The 27,189-nt window shown below is 40.4% G+C and overlaps 3 protein-coding genes across 3 annotated transcripts in view; 2 read left to right on the top strand and 1 right to left on the bottom strand.

Moving 5' to 3' along the window:
- Positions 1 to 27,189, top strand: part of LOC114643526 (NACHT, LRR and PYD domains-containing protein 3-like) — a 2,412,635-nt gene that overhangs the window by 296,037 nt on the left and 2,089,409 nt on the right. The gene's annotated exons all lie outside the window — the stretch shown is intronic.
- Positions 1 to 27,189, bottom strand: part of LOC114643530 (protein NLRC5-like) — a 1,801,805-nt gene that overhangs the window by 1,433,570 nt on the left and 341,046 nt on the right. The window lies entirely within an intron of this gene.
- The window catches only part of LOC114644530 (uncharacterized), a 93,092-nt gene that overhangs the window by 58,364 nt on the left and 7,539 nt on the right, over positions 1 to 27,189 (top strand). The window contains exons 7-9 of the mRNA XM_051925848.1: positions 6,430 to 6,471; positions 15,648 to 15,665; positions 19,960 to 20,126. Coding sequence (XP_051781808.1) covers positions 6,430 to 6,471; positions 15,648 to 15,665; positions 19,960 to 20,126 — 227 coding nt within the window. The remainder of the gene's footprint in view (positions 1 to 6,429; positions 6,472 to 15,647; positions 15,666 to 19,959; positions 20,127 to 27,189) is intronic.

Genomic DNA, 27,189 nt, shown 5'->3' with positions numbered 1-27,189 from the left:
ATGTTACAGCCAGTGATTTGAAAGGAGCAGAAAAAAAGCCAGAGATGGAGCCGAGTTATCTTCATATTTCAATGATTTCTTATGTTATTCTAGAAATTGCAAGCTGCTTAAGCTGAATGTTATAGCCAACATTTATGTGTGGTGGTCAATGATGAAAGTATTCTTTTCGTTTTGCTTTCAAATATTTTCCTCATTTTTAATGCTCAGGTTGTTTAAATACTTATTCTTGTTAACACTAGAATCCCTGAAGCCTATGAAAAAACTTGTAATCCCTGGCCTCCTTAAATTCCCTCACACCTCCTTACCAGAGTCTTTGTTTTGCAAATGTGTTGATCAGCACAAGCAGTAGGCAGCCTGCTCACTCCCACTGAGGCAGCTGAAGTCCAGTCAGACGCTAATAGTCAGAACTGAATTCTGGGAGTGAGGTGTCTGGAACTGTATGGGGTAAATAATATATTGTTATTTGAAATACATGCATTTCATGTGTGTTCTGTGTCTACAACGATCTGTGTAAGTATAGGATGACAGGAAATGCAAAACTAAAACATAAACTTTTTTCATGTTATAGTAATAATGTTGAAGTGAAGTGTATGTAAATGTATGTTTTTATTCTATAATATTTATAATAATAGCAGCTCACTACTCAAAACGGTAAATGCGGGAAGGACCTGGAATTGAACCCACAACCTTTTTACTATTAGGCAGCAGGGCTTACCTCTGTACCAGCCAAGTGGACATGTCTGCCTTGTACCCTAGCCCAATTTCTTTTTCTTCGGTCATATTCTTGAATAAATGTGAACTTGTTTTTTTATACCTTTTGTGAAAGTGTTTCTTTGATATTTGGACTTCAGTCTTTACACATTATACACTTCACGTTAGCATTTTGTCATTATTAACTCTTTTAGAGCTAATTCTTTTTGTTTCTTTTCTCCCAGGGCTGAATATTTTTCCAAAAACTCACCTTTTTAAAAAAAGAACACAAAGCAATGGTTTAACACATCAACTCAACAAAAATATTTATTTTCACAAATGTTACTGTCTTGCATGTTGTATGAGCCTGCATATTATATGATTTCACATTCATATCACATACATGTTACAAGTTACAAGTCCTGTAAAGTCTGATCTCACTCAAAGCAGCCAATTGCATGCATTGCCACGTTGCACTGCTTACAATACGTGTTGCACTGGTGCCTCCTTTTCAATTGTCTGTTGCTGCACACAACACAGTCAGGTTTGTATGTTTTGTCCTCATATGTTGCAGGAAAGTGGCGCTTAGTCAGCCTGTCTGGCGCTGCTCTTTGTGATGGCCTTCCTCGCCTTGCCAAAGGCACTCCAACATAATCTGCCAGCAAGTTGTCAACCACCATCTTGCGGACATCTGCTGCAGTCAAAGTGATGTCACTGTTTGCCTGCTTGAACAATATACAGTCGACCCTCGTTTATCGCGGTTAATCAGTTCCAGACTCTACCGCGATAAATGAATTTCCGCGAAGTAGGATTCTTTAATTATAAATCGAATATTTTCGCAGTTAGAGCATAGAAAACCTGTTTACGACCTTCTAAATATGTTTTTTTTAACATTATGAGAGCCCTGTAGACATGAAATAACACACTTGTAGAGACAGGGACTTTTAAACACTGCAATCAAACATTTGTCTCTTTTTCAAAAGTTTAATCTGTGCTCCATGACAAGACAGAGATGACAGTTCCGTCTCACAATTAAAAGAATGCAAACATATTTTCCTCTTCAAAGGAGTGCGCATCAGGAGCAGAGAATGTCACAGAGAGAGAGAGAGAGAGAAAAGAAAACAATCAAAAATCAATAGGGCTTTTCGGGCTTTTAAGTATGTGAAGCACCGCCCGACAAAGCAGCCGTAAGGAAGGGAGCAATGTGAAGGTAGTCTTTCAGCATTTTTTAGAGAAGCGTCCGTATCCTCTAGGCTTGTGTGCGAACAGCCCCTCTGCTCACACCCCCTCAGTCAGGAGCAGAGAATGTCAGAGAGAGTGAGAGAGACAAAGAAAAGCAAACAATCAAAAATCAATACGTGCTGTTCGGGCTTTTAAGTATGCGAAGCATCAAGTGGGAAGCATATCATATATCATTGAGGAGTTTTATTTAACCCTTTAACCGCCAACTCCCTAAATATTCCCCACGTCAGGCGAAATCTGAACAATTTTCGTTTTTTTACTTTTTTACATTTATTCAAGCAGTATTGAACCACTAAATGTTGTGCAAGTTCTAGAAATGGGCAAACACATACAACTGGAGTACCAGTTATCCATCCAAATGGTGTACCCATTGTCCAATAGTGGTAGGGCAAGGTACACAACAATTTTCTCTGAAAGTCCAAAGTCCTTACATTCATCTGGCAACACTGCTGAAATACTACTCATAGGATCCTCTTTGCCAGTGTATATACGAAATCTATAAATGTAACCTGAATTCTCAGCTAAGCAAAACATCTTGATACCAAACCGTGCCCTTTTCAATGGTAGATACTGTCGAAACTGTAAGTGGCCCTTCCACAACAATAAACTTTCATCAACTGTAACTGACGGTCCTGGCATGTAGGGCAACTGAAATGCTTCAAATAAATGATCAATCAAAGGACGTAGCTTGAACAAGCGGTCGCGGTTTGGATCTTTCTTATCTGGCTCATTTCTGTTGTCATTCAAATGAAAGAATTTCAGCAGCAAAGAGAATCGGTTACGTTTCATGATAGCTGCAAAAATAGGTGTTGCATACATAGGATCTGTAGACCAGTACATCTCAATATCTGGTTTTCTGATTATTCCCATCAACATCAAAATCCTTTCATTTCGTTTTCATCAGTGTCTACCCAAGCACGAACACGGGAATGTGGAGGTAAATTGGAATTTTTCTCAATAAACTGTGCTGCATACAGATTTGTCTGATGAACAAAATGTCCGATCAAATCAGGTGACACAAACAGCTCATAAAACTGCTCAGCAGTGTAATTGTTTACATCAACAGTAAAGCCACACGTTGCCTCAAACGGATGCAGAAAAGGTAGTTGACCTCGGGCAGCAGTCCAGTTGAGATGCTGGGGATACACCCACTCATCGCCGTCATCCGATGCGCCGTCATTCACAGTATCATGCAGCGCACGTTGCTGATCATCATTGTCGCTAAAATCTTCTTCAGAACTGCTACAATCATGATCAGAATTGTCCAAAATCGCCTGCAAAGCCTCACTTGAAGTCAGTTTACGTTTCGCCATATTCACAGCTGTCACTTCCGAATCACGTCACATAACCGGCCAAAACAACCACAGAGTTGTCGAAATACAATGTAGTAATAATACCCACGCCAAACCGTCAGTTATACTACGCGCCAGGCATTCATATAACCATAGGCAAATGTGCTGGATAATTCCGGCAGTATGGCGTTAGCAATAAAACAACGATGCCGGATATATCCGGAAGAGGGCGGTTAAGCGGTTAATACATAACATGTGCTCTCATTGGGTAGCTTCTCAGCCATCTGCCAATAGCGTCCCTTGTATGAAATCAACTGGGCAAACCAACTGAAGAAGCATGTACCAGAAATTAAAAGACCCATTGTCCACAGAAATCCGGGAACTAGAGAAAAATCCGTGATATATATTTAGATATGCTTACGTATAAAATCCGTGATAGAGTGAAGCCGTGAAAGTCGAAACGCGATATAGCGAGGGATCACTGTATAGCCATTTGTAAGTGCAATCTCACACATGTGATGGTACACTGTGGTACCACTTGGTGGACTTATGGCTGTAAGCGTACTACCCCAGCATCTGATCCAGTCGATCAACTCCGGCCATTTTACAGTTATACTCCTCCAGTGCAACTGGATTGTCCAGCTTCCTACCTTCTGGGTTTCCCATTTGACAAATGACTTTCTTACATACATTGTTAGTGTGTACTGTAGACACACAAGTCACCTGTTTGATATCGTGCTATGCCACTGCCACCAAGTTTTCGGCCCACATGAAAACCGGATTATCACCTCTTTTCCTCTTCAGCCTGTCTGGCTTCAACTGTGAAGGCCTGTGTCTCCTGTTCACCCTCACTGTGCCACAAGCTGCAATTCCTCTGCTCTGTAGCTCCATGAACAATTCAGATGATGTATAGAAATTGTCCAAATGTACACAACATGACCCAAATGTTCATAGCCCTGAAGCAGCTCCAGCACAACCTGACTTGTCAATGGACAGTTCTCTCTTTGACAGCAGTTCTTTCCTGCATATGTGATGACTTTCAGGCAGAAACCAGTGTTTGCTTCTGCCAGTACAAAATCCTTTATGCCATACTTTGTGGGCTTGTCTGGCATATATTGGCGGAAAAAAAGGCGAAGGCGTCCGTTGTATTTTATCATAGATTCATGCACAGACAAATCACAGCCAGTCTGATAAAATTGTTTCTATGTTGGTTCCACAATGTCAAGCAGGGGCTGAACTTTATACATGGGGTTATAGCCTGGTTCACCCCTTGGGATTTGCTTCTGGTTATCACAGAAGTGAATAAAATTTTGCAGCAGCATGTACCTATCATCACGCGGCATAACCTGTACAAAGCCACCAGGGAACAAAGCACATTTGGACCAATGCTCCCTGAAGTTATATCGCCAATCTAGTCCCATCTCTATCTGTAATGCCACAAAGCCCTTTATCCTGTCTTTTGTTGTGGGTTTCCACTTTGAAAAAATGAGAATGCGATTCAAAAAATTGCTCTGCCTACCTGTTTGTGTTGTCTGACAGTAGCTGAAAGGCAGCATCAGGAGAAAGCAGCCTGAAGTAGTCCAGCGGCTAGTAATCTGTCATGTCCAACAGCAAGCCACGCCGTCTTGTGAAGTCCAATAGCCAGTTTGGCTCCCATGGATCAATGTCTGGGTATTCCTCCCACATGAACCTAGCCGTAGGTGCATCAACTATGTGAATGCACTCAGCTGGCAGCTGATCAGCTGGGGTGGCATCGGCTGGTGTCCGATCAGCTGATGCCACTTCCTCACTGTCTTGCTCGATCTCCTGATCACTGTCAATAAAATCAGATTCTGAAAAATCAGAGTCCGACTCAGCGATAATGCGCAAAGCATCATCTGCTGAGTATTTTGTTTTCTGCACTTGCATCGCTCCCTCACGAGATGTCGATGCCATCTTGCCTTTGTTTACTTTTCGTAACTCATGCACACACAAGGATTAGATGCCGAGTCAATGAGTCTAACATTCCTCCAAGCAGAGAGGGAATGCCTGTGACGTAACAGTGAGTTTTGTCGCCATTAACAGCTGATTGTCGCCCTCTACCCCTGGATGTCAACTTTTGTCGATGTGCACTTTCAACCTCTCCTGTCGACAAAAGTCGACATCTACCCTAAAATCTAATATAACATGAAAAAAGTTTCTGTTCAGCATTTCTTGCCTCATATTTCCTGTGATCCTACATTTACCCAAATCTTTGTAGACATGGAACACAACAATATACTGTATGTATTCCAAATTACAATGTTTTATTTATTGTAGAAAATTCCAGGCACCTCACAACCAGATAAACAGACTTGAGCCCTGAGAATTTTGTATCTGACTTCAGCTGCGTTGGTGGGGGTTAATAGGATAGCAGGCTGCTTGTGCTGATCAACACATTTACAACACAAAAGATGCTGATGGGGAGGTGTGAAGGGATTTAAGGGGTGGCCAAGATTACTAATATTTTCATAGGCTCCAGGGATTCTAGTGTTAAAGTCACATTTCCATCCAACCCTCTGTATCATCGGTGCCCATTCAAAGGTCCAGGCATATTCATTCACGTCCTCTATGACTTTCCTGCAGCTTTTCTTTTCTGGACGTTTGTCTGTACCTCTCTTACCAAGATCCTTTCCTTTCATGCTCATACCTTTTGGAAATTTCTGCTCCCTTTCTTTCTTTCTTTCTTTCTTTCTTTCTTTCTTTCTTTCTTTCTTTCTTTTTCTTTCTTTCTTTCTTTCTTTCTTTCTTTCTTTGTTTTTTTCTTTCTTTCTTTCTTTCTTTCTTTCTTTTTTTCTTTCTTCTTTCTTTCTCTTATTTTTCCAGTGAAGGCTTTTCTTTCTTGGCACAATGGCTGTCAATCTCACAGTGGTTTCCAGATGGAAGGACCGCGGTGTTAATGAATTGCTCCTTTAGTTAAAAGGACAGATGGAGGTGGAAGACTGGACAGCCAAGTCTGAGCTTTTCTCTCTTTGTCTGTCTCTGCTCAGGTGTTGGCATGTTGGGGACCTCTGGGGATCACAATGGTAGCACAGTATTAGCATTCCTGGGCTGTGGGGTGGGCACTACTGGGGCTTTCTTCTTATAAATATACTTTATTATTAGCTTAATTTTGTTTTTTTTTCCTTTTATTCTAATAACAATCTGATACAGAAAAGTCACATTTTAATTTTCTCTTTTTACACAGCAGTTGACATTCTCCCTGTCTGGAACCTGCGTAAAGAAATTGGTAAGCAGAATGTTTCATTAAAATTTGTAGAAGCACAAAAAATAAATAAATAAATAAAAGTGAAGAAGTAATGTTTGAAAATGACAGGTTCCTCTTTTATACTTCTTAACAGAGGCTCTGGTAGTTAATATGTCCACACAAACCTGCTTAATGTTCCCAAAAAATTAGAAAGAGCATGTTTGGTTATCATTGTGGAAGGAATGGATGACAGCTGTGATGTTTCCACTTTAAAGGCCAGCAGGGCACAGGCTTGGTTTTATTTATTCAAAGCACCTTACAAAAAGAGGTCTACATAATGGAGTAATCAACACTCTAGGGGATGCTTAAGACCACATGTGACAGGACAAGGGGACAAAGCTGATCATCACAAGTGAAAACCTTTAACATTAGAATTACCAGAGCCTATGAAAAAACTCATAAATCCGGCCCACCTTAAATCCGTTCGCACCTCTCCGTCAGTGTCTTTTGTCCTGTAAATGTGCCTATTAAGACAAGCAGCAAGCAGCCTGCTATTCCATCCCCCCACCGACTTAGAATGAGCACAAACTTCTCCCAGCTCATGTCTGGATTATCTGGGAGTGAAGTGCTGGAGTTGTAGAGTGGAAATAATAGATTGTTTTTTGGAACACATGCATTTCATGTGTGTTCTGTTTCTACAATAATCTGTGTAAACACATCATTAAAACAGAAACTTTTTCATATTTTAGTAATAAATGTTACAAAATGTAGGCATAAACTATAGAATGTGTGAAGCCTGATGTCCAAAGATCAAATAAACACTTTCACAAAAGTGTCAAAGAAAAAACAACAGCTTCCGTGGCATAGCGGTAAGATTTGCTGAATTGTAATCAGGAGTCCCTGGTTCGATCCCCGCTGCCTTCTGTATTTGTCATTTTCAGTAGTGAGCTGCTGTTATTGTTAATATTATACAGTACACACATACATTTGGTTTGCACCTGTAACAGCCTCTGTACATTTATAGGATTTGTAAAAGTTACTTTTTTTTCACTTTTGTTCTCTCAGTCACGATCATGATGCATACTACCGCCTCCCCACCCAGGGATCTGACGCTGTTAGTTTTTATCTTAAACCTGGAGTAACTGTAGATGTGAGTGGTGTTTTGAGGCAATGGAAGTGGACCTTCTCTGATCTGGAGGGATAAAAGCTGACACACAAACGCTGGTGAATCTGCCTTCCTTGTATCTCATCATCAATTGATTTTTTTATTCAGTTTTATTGAGTGTTCCTGCTGACGCTGAATTAGTATGCGCCTTATGGTCTATGATGTCAAAAAAAAACCAGAGACATAGGTATATATGATATTTGGAATTATTCATTTATGACCTGTATAGTACATATTGGAAAACATTGTGCCACGGATGCAACATTATTCATAGTATTCATATTCATTTGCATAACATCTTGCGGTTGTAATCAGTGACCGTGTGTTTTTTTTTTTTCCCGTTCTTGCCAGTCTCCACAATGCTGTATGGTGCCATTTCTTTTGTACTCCAGGACATGCAGAGGAAAGAATAGTACAGAGAGGTCAGTTCATTGCTCTATGCAATCATCAAATTCAAATGTTAACAGTTCACACACATGTAAGGACCGTCCTTCCTACAGTTACGACATGTCTACCTGTTACAATGCACACACTTCTCTCTATGCTGTGGTTTCTATTACACACCTGAAAGAAAGAGACAATATATGTGACATTTTGAAGAAATCATTTTATGACCTGAATAGTACCAATCAGAAAACATCATTGCACTAATGTAATATTATTTGAAAACAAACAGCGTCAGATCGGGTGTGAATTTATGCTGGCGCTGTTAGTTAGACTCAGATCAGGATGGGCGGAGTGTTAGAGCGTGATCGTGATTGAGAGAATAAAACTGAAAAAAGCTAACTTTTACAAGTACCATAAATTTATTCCCAATGATACATTTGTCTCTTTCTTTTTTTCTCCGCGCTGCGTTGACATCGTGCACCAGAAGGTGTGAGGCTTATTCAGTGCAGCAGGATCGACGCATATGTACTGTGCAAGGCATGCACGGGGGCCACTGTGAAAGAAGAACTTTGTCGTTGCATCTTACTAGAAAAGGCGATGGAAAAAGAAAAAGAGGATGCAACATCGACAAGCTTCTGTGCCAAGACCAACGCTCCCCCCAGGAAAGTAAACTGAGTCAGTGTCAGGCACCCCTTCAGTGTAATAGTAACCACAGTATAGAGAGAAGTGTACTCATTGTAACAGGTACACATGACGTAAATATAGGAAGGACGGGTACTTGCGTGTGTGTGTGAACTGTTAACTTTTGAATTTAATGATTGCATATTGATTGCTGAACTGACCTCTCTGTACTATTCTTTCCTCTGCATATCCTGGAGTACAAAAGAAACATCACCATACAGCAACACTGATCGCGGTCACTGATTACAAACCGTAAGATGTTATGTGAATGAATATGAATAATATGAATAATGTTGCATCCGTGGCAGAAGGTTTTTCGAAATGTACTATACAGGTCATAAAACGAATAATTCCAAATATCATATATACCTATGTCTCTGTTTTTTTGTTTTTTTTTTGACATCATGGACCATTGTGGGTTCACTTCCCGGTTCCTCCCTGTGTGTATAGTGCTTTGAATACTGAGAAAAGCGCTATATAAATGTAATGAATTATTATTAAAAGGCGCATACTAATTCAGTGTGAGCAGGAACACTCAATAAAACTGAATAAAAAAAACCAAGTGACTGTGAGATACGAAGAAGGCAGATTCACCAGCGTTTGTGTGTCAGCTTTTATCCCTAAAGATCAGAGAAGGTCCAGTTCCATTGTCTCAAAACACCACTCACATCTCCAGTTACTCCCAGTTTAAGATAAAAACTAACAGCCTCAGATTCCTGGGTGGGGGGGCGGTAGTATGTATCGTGATCGTAACTGAGAGAATAAAAGTGAAAAAAAAAAGCAGAAACTTTTACAAGTACAGTACTATAAATGTACACGGTCTGTTACAGACACAAACTACATGTATGTGTGTACTGTATAATATTAACAATAAGAGCAGCTCACTACTGAATATGACAAATATAGGAGGGAGTCGGGATCGAACCGGGGACTTTTGATTACAAGTCAGCAAATCTTATCGCTACGCCACAGAAGCTGTTGTATTGCCCTTGAACCTTTTGTGAAAGTGTTTATTTGATCTTTGGACTTCAGGCTTCACACATTATATAGTTTATGCCAACATTTTGTCATTTACTACTAAAATATGAAAAACATTTCTGTTTTAACAATGTGTTTACACAGATTACTGTAGAAACAGAACACACATGAAATGCGTGTGTTCCAAATAACGATCTATAATTTCCACTCTAAAACTCCATCACTTCACTCCCAGATAATCAGACAAGGCCTGAACTGGGAGAACTTAGTGAACGTTCTGCATCAGTAGAGGATGGAATAGCAGGCTACTTGCTGCTTGTCTTTATCGGCACATTTACTGGACAAAAGATGCTGACGGAGAGGTGCAAATGGATTTAAGGTGGCCGGATCTACGAGTTTATTCATAGGCTCTGGTAATTCTAGTGTTAAACCTAACAGAACAACACAAGACATGTTAATCTTTCCTTAGTTACAAGAACTCATCAAAGCCATCGTCAGTCAGTTGTATTGTACATCCACAGAACAAGGGAGGCTTTAAAAGCTTCTTAAAGACTCTGAGGGAGTCAGCAGTTGGTAACGAAGTGGGCTGCTTGCTTTACCAGACAGGAGCTACACATGCAGAGAGTCTGGATTGAGATTTGATGCCAGGCAGAGGTGTCATCACCAGATACCATTCATAAGTAGAGCTGAGTGGTTGAAGAGTGGTCCCCATATACAAAGGTGATGGCTACTCTGTAGGCAACCATAAATGATTTCAAGTTAATGTGTACTTTTACAATGTGGACATCTGTAAAGTTCAGTGACATGATGTGCTGCTGCATTTTCAACCATCTGCTGTGGCTTGGTGGCACATGCTAGTATTCTGCCAGTAGAGAGTTGCAGTAGTCCTGATATGCCAAGACCAAAGCCTGGACCAGGAGTTGTGCTGTATACTCCATCAGATATGATCTGAATTTGTGGATGTTATACGGAGTGAATCTGTGAGACCAAGTGACAGTTACAACATGATCAGTAAAGGACACCTGGTCATCGATCACCGCCCCAAGGTTGCGTACCAACTTGGTGAGTGTTTGCGATAGTGAGGCGAGCTGAACAGAGATGGGGTGTTGAATAGACAGGCAGGCTGTAATAATAAGAAGGTCTGCCTTTGCTAGCTTTAGCTGGAGATGGTGCTCCTTCATCCAGGCTAAGATATGAGTGAGATTCTAACTTATTATTAAAGTGTTTAGAACAGCCCTCAGCTTTGTCTTCTTAGATATTTTTTTCCTGTTTTTCATCCTATTCTCCAATGTCATTTCGTATTCCTTTTTGTAGAAGTTGAAATTATCTTTGTGCCAGGTGCTGCCAAGCTGTTTTTAGCTTATGGCTCTCACTTTATTGGCCTGTCGTGTTCACAGTTTCCCCTTTGCTGTAGGCACACGCGAAGCCTGAACTCTCCAGTTCAGCATTGGGTCCTGAAGGCAGGAGCTTGGCTTTAAAATGGCTGCTGTCTTTTTTTTAATTGTATGCTTGCACTTTTGGTCTGAGATTTTTCAGCCAAGGCTATGCAGTAAAGAGCTACAAAATTCATTTGCTCCATTAAAATCAACCACAGTTGTCTGAAAAGAGAAAGGAGATCAATATGAGGAATGTATTGACCACAAAAGATGATGCTGAGTGCCATCTTGAGCTTTACCCACCACTGAAGAGGGCTTTCTGCTGGCACTGGACTTGAAAAGCCAATTTTGTGGAAAACAAGCCAGCAGTTTGAGGCTCCTGTTTCACATAAGCACATCATGTTTTACATGCACAATGTTCATGCCAAAGATGCCTCTAAATAGTAGATGTGGCATATGGACATATTGGCCTTCAAGAAGTAATACTCTGGTTGGTCTTGACCTGTGGATGTTTCTGGGACATTCTGCTTATAGTACAATTGCTCATCTCCTTCCAGTCCAAATGTAATGTGTCCTCTTTACACTGCAAATCATTTTTCAGGTTCTGATTGATCCCATCAGCCTGTCCTTTGCACTCTGAGTGGTGCCATGAAGTTTAACTTTATACCAAACTCTGTTGGACCCCAATAAGAAAAACTGATTTTGAGCATTCATATAGCCAAACATTTATTCTTTATGAAGATTTGCATTAATCCTTTAGCAGGCAGTAGATAAAGTAGTTAACCTTTAAAATATGTCCACTAAGAGCAGAAAAGTGGTAAGGCTTAATGAAGGTGGTAGGTCAAAAAACAAACCCTTGGTGATATCTTCCCATACACTGCTTTGTAACAACCATGGTGGATAATGGCTGTTAAGTTTGGGTCAATCATGTATTTCACAGGCTCAAACATAATTATTTGTCTCTACATGACAGTGGATCACCAATATGGTCTTCAAAATTCCAGGATGACCAGACTTGGAGATACAAGACCACAGTCTAACACTTCCCAGTGGGGCCGCTTCAACAATAAACTTTACTGGCTCTGGAGGTCCCACAGGAAGAGCTTTGTTTTCTTGAGCCTTCCTTCATTTTATTAACTGTCTCATTTACGTGAAATGTTGTCATTAAATTCTCTGGCTCAGAATTGGTCACATCAAATATCAGGAGGTCTATGTGTGGCTTGGCATTCTTGCCTTCAGTTTTATATGAAATGACAAAGTTAAATTGTCAAATGAATAAAAGCCTGTATGGCTTGTCGAGCCCTCAGCCACTCACCAATTTCAAGCACTCAAGATTTTCGAATGGTGAAGACCCTAAAACTTTGTTTAGTACCCCTCAAACTGGTGCCTTCTTTACTCCAAGGTTAATTTAATGGTAATTTTGAATTTCCTACATTATTGTTAGCATATCTGCAGCTGAGCTAAATTAACATGATCACAAATTAAAATAACTTTCCAATATCAGGAAAACATCTCAGTAGTGTCAGTGTGGCCACACAAGTGGAGTGTTTACGACCCTCTTCTGCTTCTTTCTCTCGCACAAATGAACACCATGTCACACCATGTCATCTTATAGTCCTTCAGAAAATCCAATTCAGAATGCAGACAGAACAGCAGCAGAAAAGGTTATATACAGTATTCTGTCACCTACTGGGCATTTGGTCTGTTTAACATTCACCAGTCACCTGGTGACTACAGCTGGCATTTCTGGGTATCAGCAGGTCTTGCGGGAGCAAAAGAAAATGTTACAGTAAAGGTGATGATTGTCGCTTATCTTAGTCACTCTGTAAAGATTTTTGCCTATCAGATATTATGAGTGTTAATTTTTTATTTTTAGTAACAAAACTACCAGGCTGTAAGTCAAAGACGAGCTGCCATTGACATGTGAGGTCCCTACAAGTTTAATGGTCTCCCAACTGGAATCTGTGGCCCTTGAAAGTAAATGACAGGACTACTGACACAAATAGAGAGGGGAAAAGGGAAAAGTCCCCAGCCATAGTTATCCTACATTATTATAGCTAAATACATTTTATTAAACAAAATTAAAAATTCAGTTGAGAAAAATGTAAAAATGAAAACATGGAAACTGTATAATGTATAATCTAAAAATGAAACATAACAAAAAAGAAAAAATTAAACAAAACATTAATTACCCAAACATCCATAATCCACAGGCCGAATCAAAAAGAACAAGCAATAAGTTAAAAAAAAATGCAAATATAAACTGGTCAAAAAAACACAAAAAAAACACTTTGAAAAAGTACAAAGAGAAGCCTGAAGGTAAAGAAATACTAACGTCAGTCCCCCAGAGGAGCATCTGAAGGTGTCAGCCAACTGGGGCCTGTCATTGAATTACAGGCCCAACTTCCAACCCAAAGTTAGATGATTAAAGTACACAAAGAGGACCAGCTAGAAGACAACAGGAGAAGAAGAAGATACAGTAATCCCTCGCTATATCGCGCTTCGCCTTTTCGCAGCTTCACTCCATCGCGGATTTTTATATGTAAGCATATTTAAATATATATCGCTGATTTTTCGCTGCTTCGCGGATTTCTGAGGAAAATGGGTCTTTAATTTCTGGTACATGCCTTCCTCAGTTGGTTTGCCCAGTTGATTTCATACAAGGGACGCTATTGGCAGATGGCTGAAGAAGCTACCCAACTTACTTTTCTTCTCTCTCTCTTGCGCTGACTATCTGTGATCCTGACGTAGTGGGTGTGAGCAGGGGGGCTGTTCGCACACCTAGAAGATACGGACGCTTGTCTAAAAATGCTTAAAGATTATCTTCACGTTGCTACCTTCTGTGTGCAGCTTTTAACTATGCTGCACGTGCCTTCGCATACTTAAAAGCTCAAAGGGCACGTATTGATTTTTTATCTGTGTCTCTCTCTGCTCTCTCTCTCTGCTCCTGACTGAGGGGGTTTGAGCTGCCGCCTTCAACAGCTTTGTGCCGGCGGTGCTTCGCATACTTAAAAGCCAAACAGCCCTATTGATTTTTTTTTGCTCCTTTGAAGAGGAAGATATGTTTGCATTCTTTTAATTGTGAGACAGAACTATCATCTCTGTCTTGTCATGGAGCACAGTTTAAACTTTTGAAAAAGAGACAAATGTTTGTTTGCAGTGTTTTGAATAACGTTCCTGTCTCTCTACAACCTCCTGTGTTTCTGCGCAAATCTGTGACCAAGCATGACAATATAAAAATAACCATATAAACATATGGTTTCTACTTCGCAGGATTTTCTTATTTCGCGGGTGGGCTCTGGAACGCAACCCCCGCGATGGAGGAGGGATTACTGTACCTGAAAAGGGTAGCAGTAACAGAACACTTCAAATAAGAAGAATTACAAGAACAGAATACAAAAAATAATCAAACCCCAAGGTACATGAGGGACTTGGAGCTGCTCAGAGGTCAGCATAGGCTGGTGTGAGCTCAGACGTTCAAGTCGATGGTCTGCTTTAATTATTTTGTAGGATAAGAAAGAAACAACTGACCTCTGGGTCCCTCACATGAAATGATCTGTAAGTTTAGTAACATTCAAGCAAGGACTAGAGATGAATCTTCATACAAACTATGTTTTTAAACGAGTGACAGAGCTCAGTTCAGGAGGACATCCTTTTATGGGCTTTCTAAATGAATTGTTTAGGATGTTAGCTAATGTCAAAGTAAAAAACAAACATTCAAATACCAAACCAAAATCAGAGCCAAAACAAAGTACACCAACATCAAAATGCTTTCTCTAATTATTTATCGTTTTAGGCACTTTTTTTGTAATCTTTATTTTAATACATTTAACCACACAGCACCATAGCAACTTAACACACAAAATGGCTGCAGTTATAAAATGTAGAAAAACAAAATGGAGGCCTTCAGGTTAGTTTATGTGAGCACACGTTTTTACAGTCTAACAATTATTACACTACATTAGTAAGTGCTTTACAATTGCATATCCCCCAGCATTCTTTAGTCTTATTTGCATATATCCCAGTATCTTATTCCTCTTGATAAACATTCAGTCATTCTGAGTCATTATCATATGTGTTTGTTGACCAATTTCTCTGTCACTTAAACACTAGAATCCCTGAAGCCTACAAAAAGCCTCCCACCCACCTTAAATTCCTTCACACCTCCTCATCAGTGTCTTTTGTTTTACAAACGTGTCGATCAGCACAAGCAGTCTGCTGTAATATCCCACCCCACCCCATCCCCAACCAACCTGATGAAGCAGACGTCTCCCAGCTCAATTCTCTTTATCTTGGTGTGAGGTACCTGGAGTTATAGAAGGTAAATAATATCTCTTCATTTAAAATACATGCATTTCATGAGTGTTCCATGTTTACAAAGATCTGGGTAAGTGTAGGATCTGAGGAACTGGAGGTGATTTGTGAAAGATGGGCAAGATAATTGAAGGAACTTCCTAAGAACAGCTTACAGTTATCATTTATGTGAAACTGAAATGACAGAATTTATAAAAATGGATAGCAGACCTTCAGAAATTAAGAATCTAAGAAAACAGATCAAACAGAAGCCTCATGTGATGAGGTGGACATTGTTAATCAACTCACAGTCATTCATGTCTATTTCTTTCTTTCAGAGATGGCACAGCATCCAGGTAAGTCTCCACTTTTGTTATTTGGATTATTTTTCAATCCTGTAATTCAACAATAGAGTCAACCATGGACTACCCAGCATGACATAGAATAAATGCTGCTCAGTAAGGCATCACAGATGTCACAGGCAGTTTGCTCCAACTGGAAGAGCCCACCTGAACTTGTGTGCAATCAGCTGGTGGGCCTCAAGTTGAATTTGCTAGCTTAATTAGAGCAGCCACTTGATCTGATTGGGTGTTTGGACTAAATGGGAGGGGGGAGTGAAGGTTTCTGAAGGGGGTGGAGACTAGAAGAGCAAGGGTGCTGTGCATTTATGACCAAAATTTAATAAACATTAAGGATAAAAGGAATTTATGACAAAGAAGTGAAATTCTTAGAAAGGATGAAAATGAATAAAAGGATTTAAAGATGTTAATAAGCTGGTGCCAGTAATGACCAGTAATCAGAGAAGAAATAAGAAACAAAGAATCCATTGAAAAAGAAACAGAAAGTGGCCTTCCATCTATAAACCGACAGTGTGAGGTGCACAAAATGTACATTAAGGTGAAAAACGCAGGCTTCCTGCAAAGGCAAACGGGTGGGAGAGTGCGACTGGTAATGTGCTCTCTTATGAAGGTGAGCTGGCATGGGGTTGCAGTCAGTACTCAGTTCTGTTGCCTTAAGCACACAGCAGTCTGGATTTGAGTCCAGCACACGGTGGTGGTCTGTGTGGACTCTGCATGTTCTCCCCATCTCTCTCTGTTTTTTCTCTCCTGATTGGTCAGTTTTTTCAAACCACACCCCAATTTGTGTATTAAGTAATTGGCAGTTCTAAATGTCCTCATGTTTCATTTTCCACTGTAATTTTATTAGACTTTTCAAATTGCATTTGCTAGGAAGAACTAAGAAAAGGCTCAACTCTAAATAGGAACAATGGAGAAGTGGACAACACACGGCCCACACACGTCAACCTCACTGGGCTTTATTCCACACCAAGTTATCAGGCTGAACTCCAGTTATTTCCATAAAGCAATACATTGGGTCCTCTGAAGTTACCTTTAAAAACACCCAAAAGTTACTTGGTGGTGGAAGAAACTGTTTTAATTTTTTTTTAAATGTTGAGAGAAGAAGTGAAAAGAAAAAAAACTCAAAGTAGAAGAAGCAGCAGGAACATCTGAATCTTGAAATGTGTTTATCTTCCAGCTGAGAAATTGAGTTTTAAATGTTCTTCTTTACAGAAGGCCTCAGCTATAATGAGCACCTTGATTGGTCAGAGTTGTTAAAGACCATTAGAAGTGTAAATGACACTCAGAAACCAAAGATTCTAAGCAGCCTCCTCTCAATAACTCCTGCTAGTTGCCATTTTCACAAAGCTACTCGTCCAATGCAATTAGCATTATAGATACTGTAGAGGGGCCTAACAACACTGCCCACTACAGATTTGGGGAACACTAATAGCTGGACGTCCTCAACTCTTCTCGAAATCCTCGTATCAGACAGTTGAAAATCTTTTTTTAGCTCACTAATATGTCTCTCTTGTGTTAAAAGTGCATTTCTGGCTGCAAATTAAACAGACATTCTCCCTGTGATCCTCCTGTAAAAACAGAAGCTCTGCTCCATCTTGCCTTTGGGTGGTCATCTTTTCATCATTTTTCTCTCCATTCTTTGATTTTCAAACTCAGGAGACAATCCTTCTTTGTATTTCAGACCCACCTAGCTGCTCTACTAACTACCACTGTATGCCCCTAAATTCTGGTGATGTTTTGATGTAACGTGGCCTATACTGCCCCCTAGTTTAATGGTGTGGGCATATATGTCACATTGTGAGAACTTAAAGTGATGTCCATTTTACTGACGGGTTTCATTGTCTTTTTGTAATCCGCACTCAGGACAACAAAGTCAGCTGACAGTTTAGATGATGAGGGGCTTTTAAATACCTGAGGCCTTTTGTAAAAATGGTACATATGCATAAAAATGTTGCGTACACCCGTTTCCATGTTCACTTTGAGATTTATAAAAACTAAACTTGGCATAAAGCCACACACATTTTCACAACAGCTCCCTGTTTTGCAAACTGGCGGCACCCAACGTCAAAGCAGTGCTCCGGTTTCTGTGTGGTCTGCTTTTCTTTAATATGATGCAGGTTTATCAAATACACCAAAATTAAATGCATATCGTTTACAAATTTAATTCACTTGATTGTAATTATTCTTTAACAATATAATGATGCACGGAATTCCCAAACTATTACACTCCCATGCTGCTATGTTAGAAACAACGCAAATGGAAGAATTAGAAGAGAGTGTGTATTTACAAATGATGATGACTGGCTTCTAAGTCGATGTTAATTTCCCAGAGCTCTCCTCTTAGTGCTGTATGCTGAACTGGCGCCGGCTTTACAAAGGCACACTTTGAGTAATTGCGCTCTACCTGCTCCTAATCAAGTTCTGTCCACTCTCAGGTTTTAGCTACAGGAGCTTTTCAACGTGTACTGGCTGACCAATCGGGTATTTCACAATCATCACTGAGTTGTGCCATGCCAGCTGTATAGGATGGTATTATCCTCTTGTCATCTAGACAGATAAGATTTCCTTACACTGGTTGAACTGCGAAACATCAAAGAGCATCAAAGAGCAATTCGCAGCAATGTCTGGTTTTGCAATTAATCAGAGCGGTCAGCTGCACACACATAGTTATTGCAGTGGCACTGGACAACTGACATCTGCCAATGATGAATCACCAAAAGAATGAGCTGGCATTACATCATCTATAGCAGGAGAGCCTATTAAAATGGCAACTCTGTGCAGTCACAGGTGCTTTTTCCAACTAGTGCGGCAAGCAGTCCTTTTAAAGGATAAGGAGCAGAAAATCAATCCGTTGTGTTGCGCTACACTATAAAGGTGCCTTCAGTGAATGAATTTGCTTCTGTAAATAGAAAGCATTCCTACTTTATTAATGTGCTACTCTATACTCCACAGAAAATGTGTCGCACTGTGCAAGCTTGTAGTGTGCTGCATATATAATGTGCCACACAATTGTGACATTCCTGTACCTGAAGAGATGCGCTATGATGAACCTGACTCTGACCCACCACATGATCAGCCAAATCAGACGGCGTTACAACTTGGTTTAAATGTAATAAGCAGAATGTAAAAACAGGTCATCAGCATTTCTTTTTTAACCAGTTCATTTAATTTGTGCTCAATATCACATACTGTAGTCCTGCCCTTATATTCCTTAGTTCATTGGCCACATCTCATACAGCAGCCAGCATTGCATTTTGTGACTCCTGAACAGTGTCAGCACACAGCCAGATGGCCACCCAGCAGTTTTCAAGGCAGAGGTGTGTGTGCAGCAACACCTGAAGATGAACTTGGCACAGCAGCACCATCCTGTCATCGGTATGGGGGTCAGCTTTTTAAATATTGTCTAAAACAGAATAAACAGATGTCAGGGACTCGCCTTTTCATGTCAACTGTGATATCTGACCACTTCTTTTTTATTCTGGGCACGGTGTGACTTTCTGAACTTGAACTTTCGAGTGTCTCCACCACTCTTTTGTTGTTTATACCACTGCTTAAGCCGCATTTGCTGAAATTCTTCTTTTTTCACGTGCTTTTGCTATTTTAACCAAACACTGAACAGAAGGAGATATTTATATTGATTTACATATTAAAATATGCACAATTCGGGTGAGTTAGGGTGGGATGGCAGGTGTGTTACTTGCGTTACATTTCACACTGACAGGGATTTATGAAGCAGAAGTGCGTAGTTGGCTTACACACAGTTTTGTGCTTCTGAATTTTGTTGTGCATACAAACATTTCCACTTTTGTCCGTACACCATGTTTTAGTGTGAATTCTACACACGGCGTTATGCATGAGGCCCCTGGTGGTCATCTAATGAAAGTCCCTGAACTGCAGCAAGAGACTTTAATACAAATGAAAAACTTCCAAATAAATTATTTACCATTTCCACTGTGGATTTGAACTCAAATACAAATCCTGCCCGTGTGGCAACTCTTTGCCTGTGATAAAGTAGAGGCAATGGAAGAGATGTGTCAGCCATAGTGGTACGAGTGTGAAGAGAAGAGGTGAGAGGAGCCACAGAGCAGCTTGAGATTGAAATGTTTTTTCTCATTCAGCTGAGGGGTCCATTTCAGAATATTTACCACAACATGGATGGAACAGTTGAGTCCATGAAGGAGCTGAGATTGATGTGCATTTACTTGATCATAGGCAGGCATACCAGACTGACTTTTGACCCCCTAGTGTCCCAGCTCCTTCATTACTCTTCTTCTTTCTTTCCTCACTACAGCTTTGACTCTGACGTTTTCTAAAGTTATTAATGGATTCTCACATGAAGATCTCCTCAAGATCACGGAGTACTACAAGCCCCAGCTGGCCTATGTGATGAACTTCGACATCAGCAGCGTCCTGCAGCTCCTGGTCACCAAGCGCATCCTCACCAATGATGAGGCAAAGGTGGGCTGTCTCTCTGTTACTGGTTTATACTGGTCTTTGAGCTTTTCCTATTACAATTTGTCATTAACATTCCTGGAGATTAGATGGGTGGCAGTAGACCTGAATTCAAATGACACCATTGAATCCTGAGAGGTAGCAAAGACTGACAATACAGCAGATGTGCAGTTCAGTGTGGCTGTCATGCCTGGGAGATAAAGTCACACCAACAAGTGGCTTTATGAAGCAGGCAGTGGGGAGATGTTCATGGGCTGAAGTGCAGTCTGTGAGTGTAAGAACATAAGACAAGTTTGGATGAAGGCATGCCATTTAGGTCAGCATGGCTCTTCAAGACTGAGTCATTTAACCTTCTGGAGGTTCCCAAAGAGTTGCCATCTAGCACACAGTTTAGTGACTCACATTATGTTGAGCTGTGCTGGATTGCAGTAAACCAGCTGTTGAACCAGGGAGGGTTTTGACAGATGAGGTGGTCTTTTAGACAATTCCACACATCTCTTTAGATGTTTGGCCACCAAGCGACAGCTAAAATCTTCTTCATGGCTTTGAATCTCCACAGGTGATCAGTAAAAGGCATATTGTGAAAATACTTCAGGAACTCTGAGATGATGGCCTCAGGGATGACAAGTTGAAAACAATCACCCTGTAATTTATATGGAATATACTGGTCTGACACTCCCTGGAGTTCGTTAAAATAAATACAACAAGTTCTTTCATGGTTAACAACATAACTAGGGATTGGGGGGGGGGGGGGGGGGGGGGGGTTGAGTTTAGGACAGGCAGGCAGGTTTAGATCTATGGAAGAGCAAACAATGGTGTAGAAATAAAAATGCATAGTAATCTAATTTCTAAGCAAACATTTAAATGTAGAAGGAGTAACACATTAAAAATAGCTTGCCTTCATGCTAGAAGTATCAAAAACAAGGTAAGTGAGTTGGAGTTGTGTGTAGCAGAGCATAATTATGATTTATAGCAATAACGGAAACCTGGCTAAATAACAAAGATGGGGATGAGTGTAACATAGAGGGATACACATTTTTAGGAAGGATAATCAGAAAATAAAAGGAGGTGGTTTGCTGTTTATGTCAAACAGGATTTAAATATAAGTCCTCTTCAGTTGGATGATGAGCCCCATCTTAGTGAGGACATGTGGCTTCACCTGGAAAATATTAGGGAAACAGGTCTTATTTACATCATGATGTTCCAACATTGATGGATTAAAAGCCAGAAGCCTGCATGACCATCATCATCAAGTGAGGACCCTAAATACAAAGAGGACTGTTTCATTTATGTTAGCTAGAACGCCCAGAGGGGACTGGGTGGTCACAAGGTCTGGAAACCCTGCAGATTTTATTTTTTTCTCCAGCCGTCTGGAGTTTTTTTTTCCTCCCTGGCCATCGGACCTTACTCTTATTCTATGTTAATTAATGTTGTCTTATTTGAATTCTTACTTTGTCTTAAATTTTTCTTTTCTTCATTATGTAAAGCACTTTGAGCTACATTTTTTGTATGAAAATGTGCTATATAAATAAATGTTGTTGTTATTTTAGGAGTGTGTTATAAACCACCCAATTCAGACAGTAATTTCAACACACATCTTTTTAGTAATATCAAAAAGGCAAGTTTACAGGGAGATATTATAGTCATGGGGGGCTTTAATTATCCAAATATTAACTGGGATAACCTTGAAGATGGAGGAGCACAAGAGCAGGAGTTTTTAGAAGTAATCAGTGACTGTTTTCTAACACGTTAAAGCACCAACACGGGGTGAAGCCTGTCTGGATTTAGTATTTTATAATAGTCAGGATAGACTGAACCACTGGGGCATGTGACCATAATATAATACAATTCTCAGTATTTTGTAGGAGTGCAGATGCAAAGATTAAAATTGTTAAGTTTAACTTTAGTAGGCTAATTTTGAGCAGATGCGACAAAGTGTAAGTAGGATTCACTGAGATAAGCTTTTAAGTGTGAAGACAGTCGAGGAGCAGTGGAACAGGTTTAAAAATGTTTTACATGTAATGCATGACAGAGACAGACCTAAATTTGGAATTAATAGGAAACTGAAAAAAACTCTACAGTGGATTAATAAAGATTTAAAAAAAGAAGTTGCAAAGGAAAAAACTGCTTTATAAGGCATATAAGACTAATGACTGCAAAGTGAATCGTAGAGCGTATGAGAACATGAGGGCAACCATTAAGAAGGATATCAGGGAGGCTAAAAGACAGTTGGAGAGGGAATATAGCAGATAAGGTGAAACACGACCCTAAGAGATTCTTTCAGAAAAGATTCACACAGTGAAATAGCAGATGCCCTAAACTTAGTGAGGTTTTTACAAGTGAGCAAGTGGATAAACTCCCAGAGGCAACAGGGACTACTAAGGAGGTACTGAGGGATTTGGAAATTGTAGAGGGAGAAGTGCTGCTCAGATTAAATAAGCTGAAATCAAACAAATCATCAGGACCAGATAATATTTATCCTCGGGTTCTTAAGGAGGCTAGCGTGTACAGATATAAACCCTTGACATATATTTTTAGGAAGAAACTGTGCACTGGAGAGATTATGAAGGACTGGAAAATGACAAATATCATCCCATTTATAAAAAGGGTGACAGGGCTGATCCAAGCAACTATAGGCCAATAAGCTTAACATGCATCACAGGAAAATTAATGGAAGGAATTATTAAGGATAAGATTGAGCAACACCTGGCAAGGAAAGGAGTTATTAGGAACAGTCAGCATGGGGTTAGAAGAGGCAGGTCGTGTTTTACTAACATGCTGGAATTCTATGAGGAGGCAACAAAAGGATACGATCAAAGTGGAGCAGATGATATTATTTATCTGGACTTTCAGAAAGCATTTGATAAGGTGCCACATGAGCAGGTGGGCATCAAACTAAAAGAGGTGGGAGTTCAGGGTGATGTTTTTAGATGGGTGCAGAATTGGCTCAGACACAGGAAGCAGAGGGTGATGGTGCGAGGAACCTCATCAGAACTGGCCGATGTTAAGAGTGGTGTTCCACAGGGGTCAGTGCTAGGGCTGCTGCTATTGTTAATATATATTAATGATTTAGATAGGAATATAAGTAACAAGCTGGTTAAGTTTGCAGATGATACCAAGATAGGTGGATTAGCAGATAATTTGGAATCCATTATATCATTACAGAAGGACTTGGATAGCATACCGGCTTGGGCAGATTTGTGGACGATGAAATTTAATGTCAGTAAATGTAAAGAATTACACATAGGAAGTAAAAATGTGAGGTTTGAATACACAATATGGTGGTCTGAAAATCGAAAGTACATCTTATGAGAAGGATTAGGAGTCTTAGTGGACTCTAAACTATCGACTTCCAGACAGTGTTCAGAAACCATTAAGAAGGCAAACAGAATGTTAGGTTATATAGCGCCTTGAAGTGTGGAGTACAAGTCCAAGGAGGTTCTGCTCAACCTTTATAACACACTGGTGAGGCCTCATCTGGGGTCTCATGTATAAACAGTGCATACGCACAGAAATGTTGTGTACAAATGTTTCCACGCTCAAATCGTGATGTATAAAACCTAAAGTTGGCGTAAAGCCACGCACATTTCCACGGTACCTCATGCCCTGGCGTACGCAATTTCTCCGCTCGGTTTTGCAGACTGGAGGCACCCAGCGTCAAAGCAGTGCTACTGTTCCTGTGTGGTCACCCTTTCTCTCTTAGACCCACATTCCTGACGCGGCTTTATAAATACACTGAAACTAACTGCATATTGTTTATTAGTGTAATGCATCTGATTGTAATTAACCTGCAGCAGTATAATGGTCCAGGGAATAGCCTTAGTATTCCAAATACCATAACTGCTTTAGCGTTGTTACTCTCACTGCATCTTCTTCTTCTTTTTGCTACTCCGTTAAGGGTTGCCACAGCGGATCATCTTTTTCCATATTACTCTCACTGCACTACTCAGAGTATTTATATCACTGTATCTGAGTGGGGAATCACAGCAGCAGCTGATCGGAAAGAGAATTATCGGTATACAGCATGAAGCAGATGCTGTGTCAGCCACGGCAAAACGTTTCAGAGACTTTCCTGTACGAACTTCGAGGTTTAGAAAAAGTTTCATCCCAAGAACTATAAACGCACTCAATCAGCCCATCAAGTGCTCCTTGTAGAACTGTTTGGACTTATAAGTACAATCACCTCACTGTAAACTTGGGATACAGTTATAATATTGCACAACCTGCGCCACTTTATAAAGTGTGTATTTATATATGATGATATCATTTTTAAGATGAAATGCAGCAAAATATGTTCATTATATTATACAGATAAAACATTAACTTCATTTAAATAATCTGTATTGTTAATAATTAAACATGTGAGGGCACAGTGTCGCAGCGCTAGATATTGTTCGTGCCTCGCGCTGTATTCTTGCTGGGGCTGGCGCGACACTGGAAGGATAGATGGATAGAATAATTAAACATGTACTACGAAGATATTTCAATGTTCCTTGAAAGTTTTGAAGAATCGGCGTTCTAAGCTTACAGATGACTTCACATCTATTACAGAGCTGATTGTGTGGTGATTCGGTATTTAGAGAAAGAAAAGTAAGGACAGGAATTGTAGGTTAGTACGTTTGAAAGAGACAATACTTCTGTAATAAATTATTTCATCGAAGGTCGCACATGGCGCAGCAAGCCTCTTGCGTGAGATATGAACAATCACTGCACCACCGTGTTCCCATGTTTAATAATATGCTTTCATTCCTATCATCATGAAAATGATATCACGTATACATCTCAGTATTTTAATTATTCAGAGAGCTGTAATATCCATCCATTTTCCAACCCGCTGAATCCGAACACAGGGTCACGGGGGTCTGCTGGAGCCAATCCCAGCCAACACAGGGCACAAGGCAGGAAACAATCCCGGGCAGGGTGCCAACCCACCGCAGGACACACACAAACACACCCACACACCAAGCACACACTAGGGCCAATTTAGAATCGCCAATCCACCCAACCTGCATGTCTTTGGACTGTGGGAGGAAACCGGAGTGCCCGGAGGAAACCCACGCAGACACGGGGAGAACATGCAAACTCCACGCAGGGAGGACCTGGGAAGCAAACCCAGGTCCCCAGATCTCCCAACTGTGAGGCAGCAGCGCTATCCACTGCGCCACCGTGCCGCCCGAGCTGTAATATCACGAATGTAATGGATTATGTGTCCTGTTGGAAGAAAAAGAAAGCCAGTTTAAGAAGCAGGTAGTGATTCACACACATAGAAGATCAAATACAGAACAAAGCATTTAACATGCTACTTAGTTTCAATGGGATTTGAGAAACTAGTAAATTAAGTGATTTTAAGATGAAGTTTGTGATGGTCTACTTTAATGGCAAAATAAACTATGTGATTAAAGTGAAAATTTCGAGATTAAAGTTGACATTTCATGCTTTTTTCCCACTGTGTGCCTATTTTTTTTGTCTGTACCCTAATAAGCTTTCATATGACACTCAGACGGTGGGCTACGACTTGCCTTTTCACGCCGACTTTGATATGTGATTTCTTTTTTATTTCGGGCACTGTGCGACTTTGTGAACTTGAGCTTTCGAGTTTCTCCGACACTCTGTCACTTGATCAACTTCATTTTGTTGATTATAACACTGTTTAAACCAACAAATAGTACGTTTTCCCATTTGGTATTCGCTGAAATTCTTATATTTTCCCATTGTCTTTTCACAGAAGGCTGAGCTTAAAGGCTATTTATATTTATTTGCATATTCAAAGAGGCGTAATTCTGGGAGGAGTTGGGGCGGACAGAAGACACGTGCACGTGCGTTACTTTTCACGCTGATCGGGATTTATGTAGCGGAAGAACGTGGAAGTTTGCATACGTACAGATTCCTGCATCTGGATTTTTCTGTGGGTACGCACATTCCCGCTTTTGTGCTTACACCATGTTATAGTGTGAGTTCTACGCATGGCGTTATACATGAGGCCCCTGGAGTACTGTGTGCAGTTTTGGTCTCCAGGCTACAAAAAGGACATAGCAGCACTAGAAAGGTCCAGAGAAGAGTGACTAGGCTGATTCAGGGCTACAGGGGATGAGTGATAAGGAAAGATTAAAAGAGCTGAGTCTACTTGGTCACTTATTCCAAGTTTCTATCGTTCTTTGTGTAAAGAAAAACTTCCTAATGTTTGTGCGAAATTTACCCTTAACAAGTTTCCAACTGTGTCCCCGTGTTCTTGATGAACTCATTTTAAAATAACAGTCTCGATCCACTGCACTAATTCCCTTCATAATTTTAAACACTTCAATCATGTCACCTCTTAATCTTCTTTTGCTTAAACTGTAAAGGTTCAGCTCTTTTAATCTTTCCTCATAATTCAACCCCTATAGCCCTGGAATCAGCCTAGTCGCTCTTCTCTGGACCTTTTCTAGTGCTGCTATGTCCTTTTTATAGCCTAGAGACCAAAACTGCACACAGGACTCCAGATGAGGCGTCACCTGTGTGTTATACAGGTTGAGCAGAACCTCCTGTGACTTGTACTTCACCTAACATTCTGTTTGCCTTCTTAATGGCTTCTGAACACTGTCGGGAAGTCGATAGCTTAGAGTCCACTGTGACTCCTAAATCCTTCTCATAAGGTGCACCCTTGATTTTCCGACCGCCCATTGTGTATTCAAACCTCACATTTTTACTTCCTATGTGTAATACTTTACATTTACTGACATTAAATTCCATCTGCCACAAATCTGCCCAAGCCTGTATGCTGTTCAAGTATCCCTGTTAGAGTTTCAGTCCATGCAGCTGCTCATCTCCCCATGCTGTTGCTCTCCATTCACGCTCTGATTCACAGCCTTTTCATTTTAAATGCCGTCAGTTCTCGTCACACCAGGCTGATGTTTTCCTCATTTTGATTTCCTTTCCTTTGGACAGATCAGCTTCAGCTAAGGCCTCCGTCACTTGTTTATTAGATTACAAGATAAGGTTTGAGGTTTCTTTATCTGTCAGTAAAGTTTAAAATTCAATTGTTATTTAAATGTTTACACCTTTGGGCCTCAACTGAGTGTTTATTGTTAGG

This window comes from Erpetoichthys calabaricus, chromosome 4 (assembly GCF_900747795.2).
Source record: "Erpetoichthys calabaricus chromosome 4, fErpCal1.3, whole genome shotgun sequence".
NCBI classification, from domain to species: domain Eukaryota; kingdom Metazoa; phylum Chordata; class Cladistia; order Polypteriformes; family Polypteridae; genus Erpetoichthys; species Erpetoichthys calabaricus.
The sequence above is the reverse complement of the archived record's forward strand: the minus strand, read 5'-3'. Positions and strand labels throughout refer to the sequence as shown.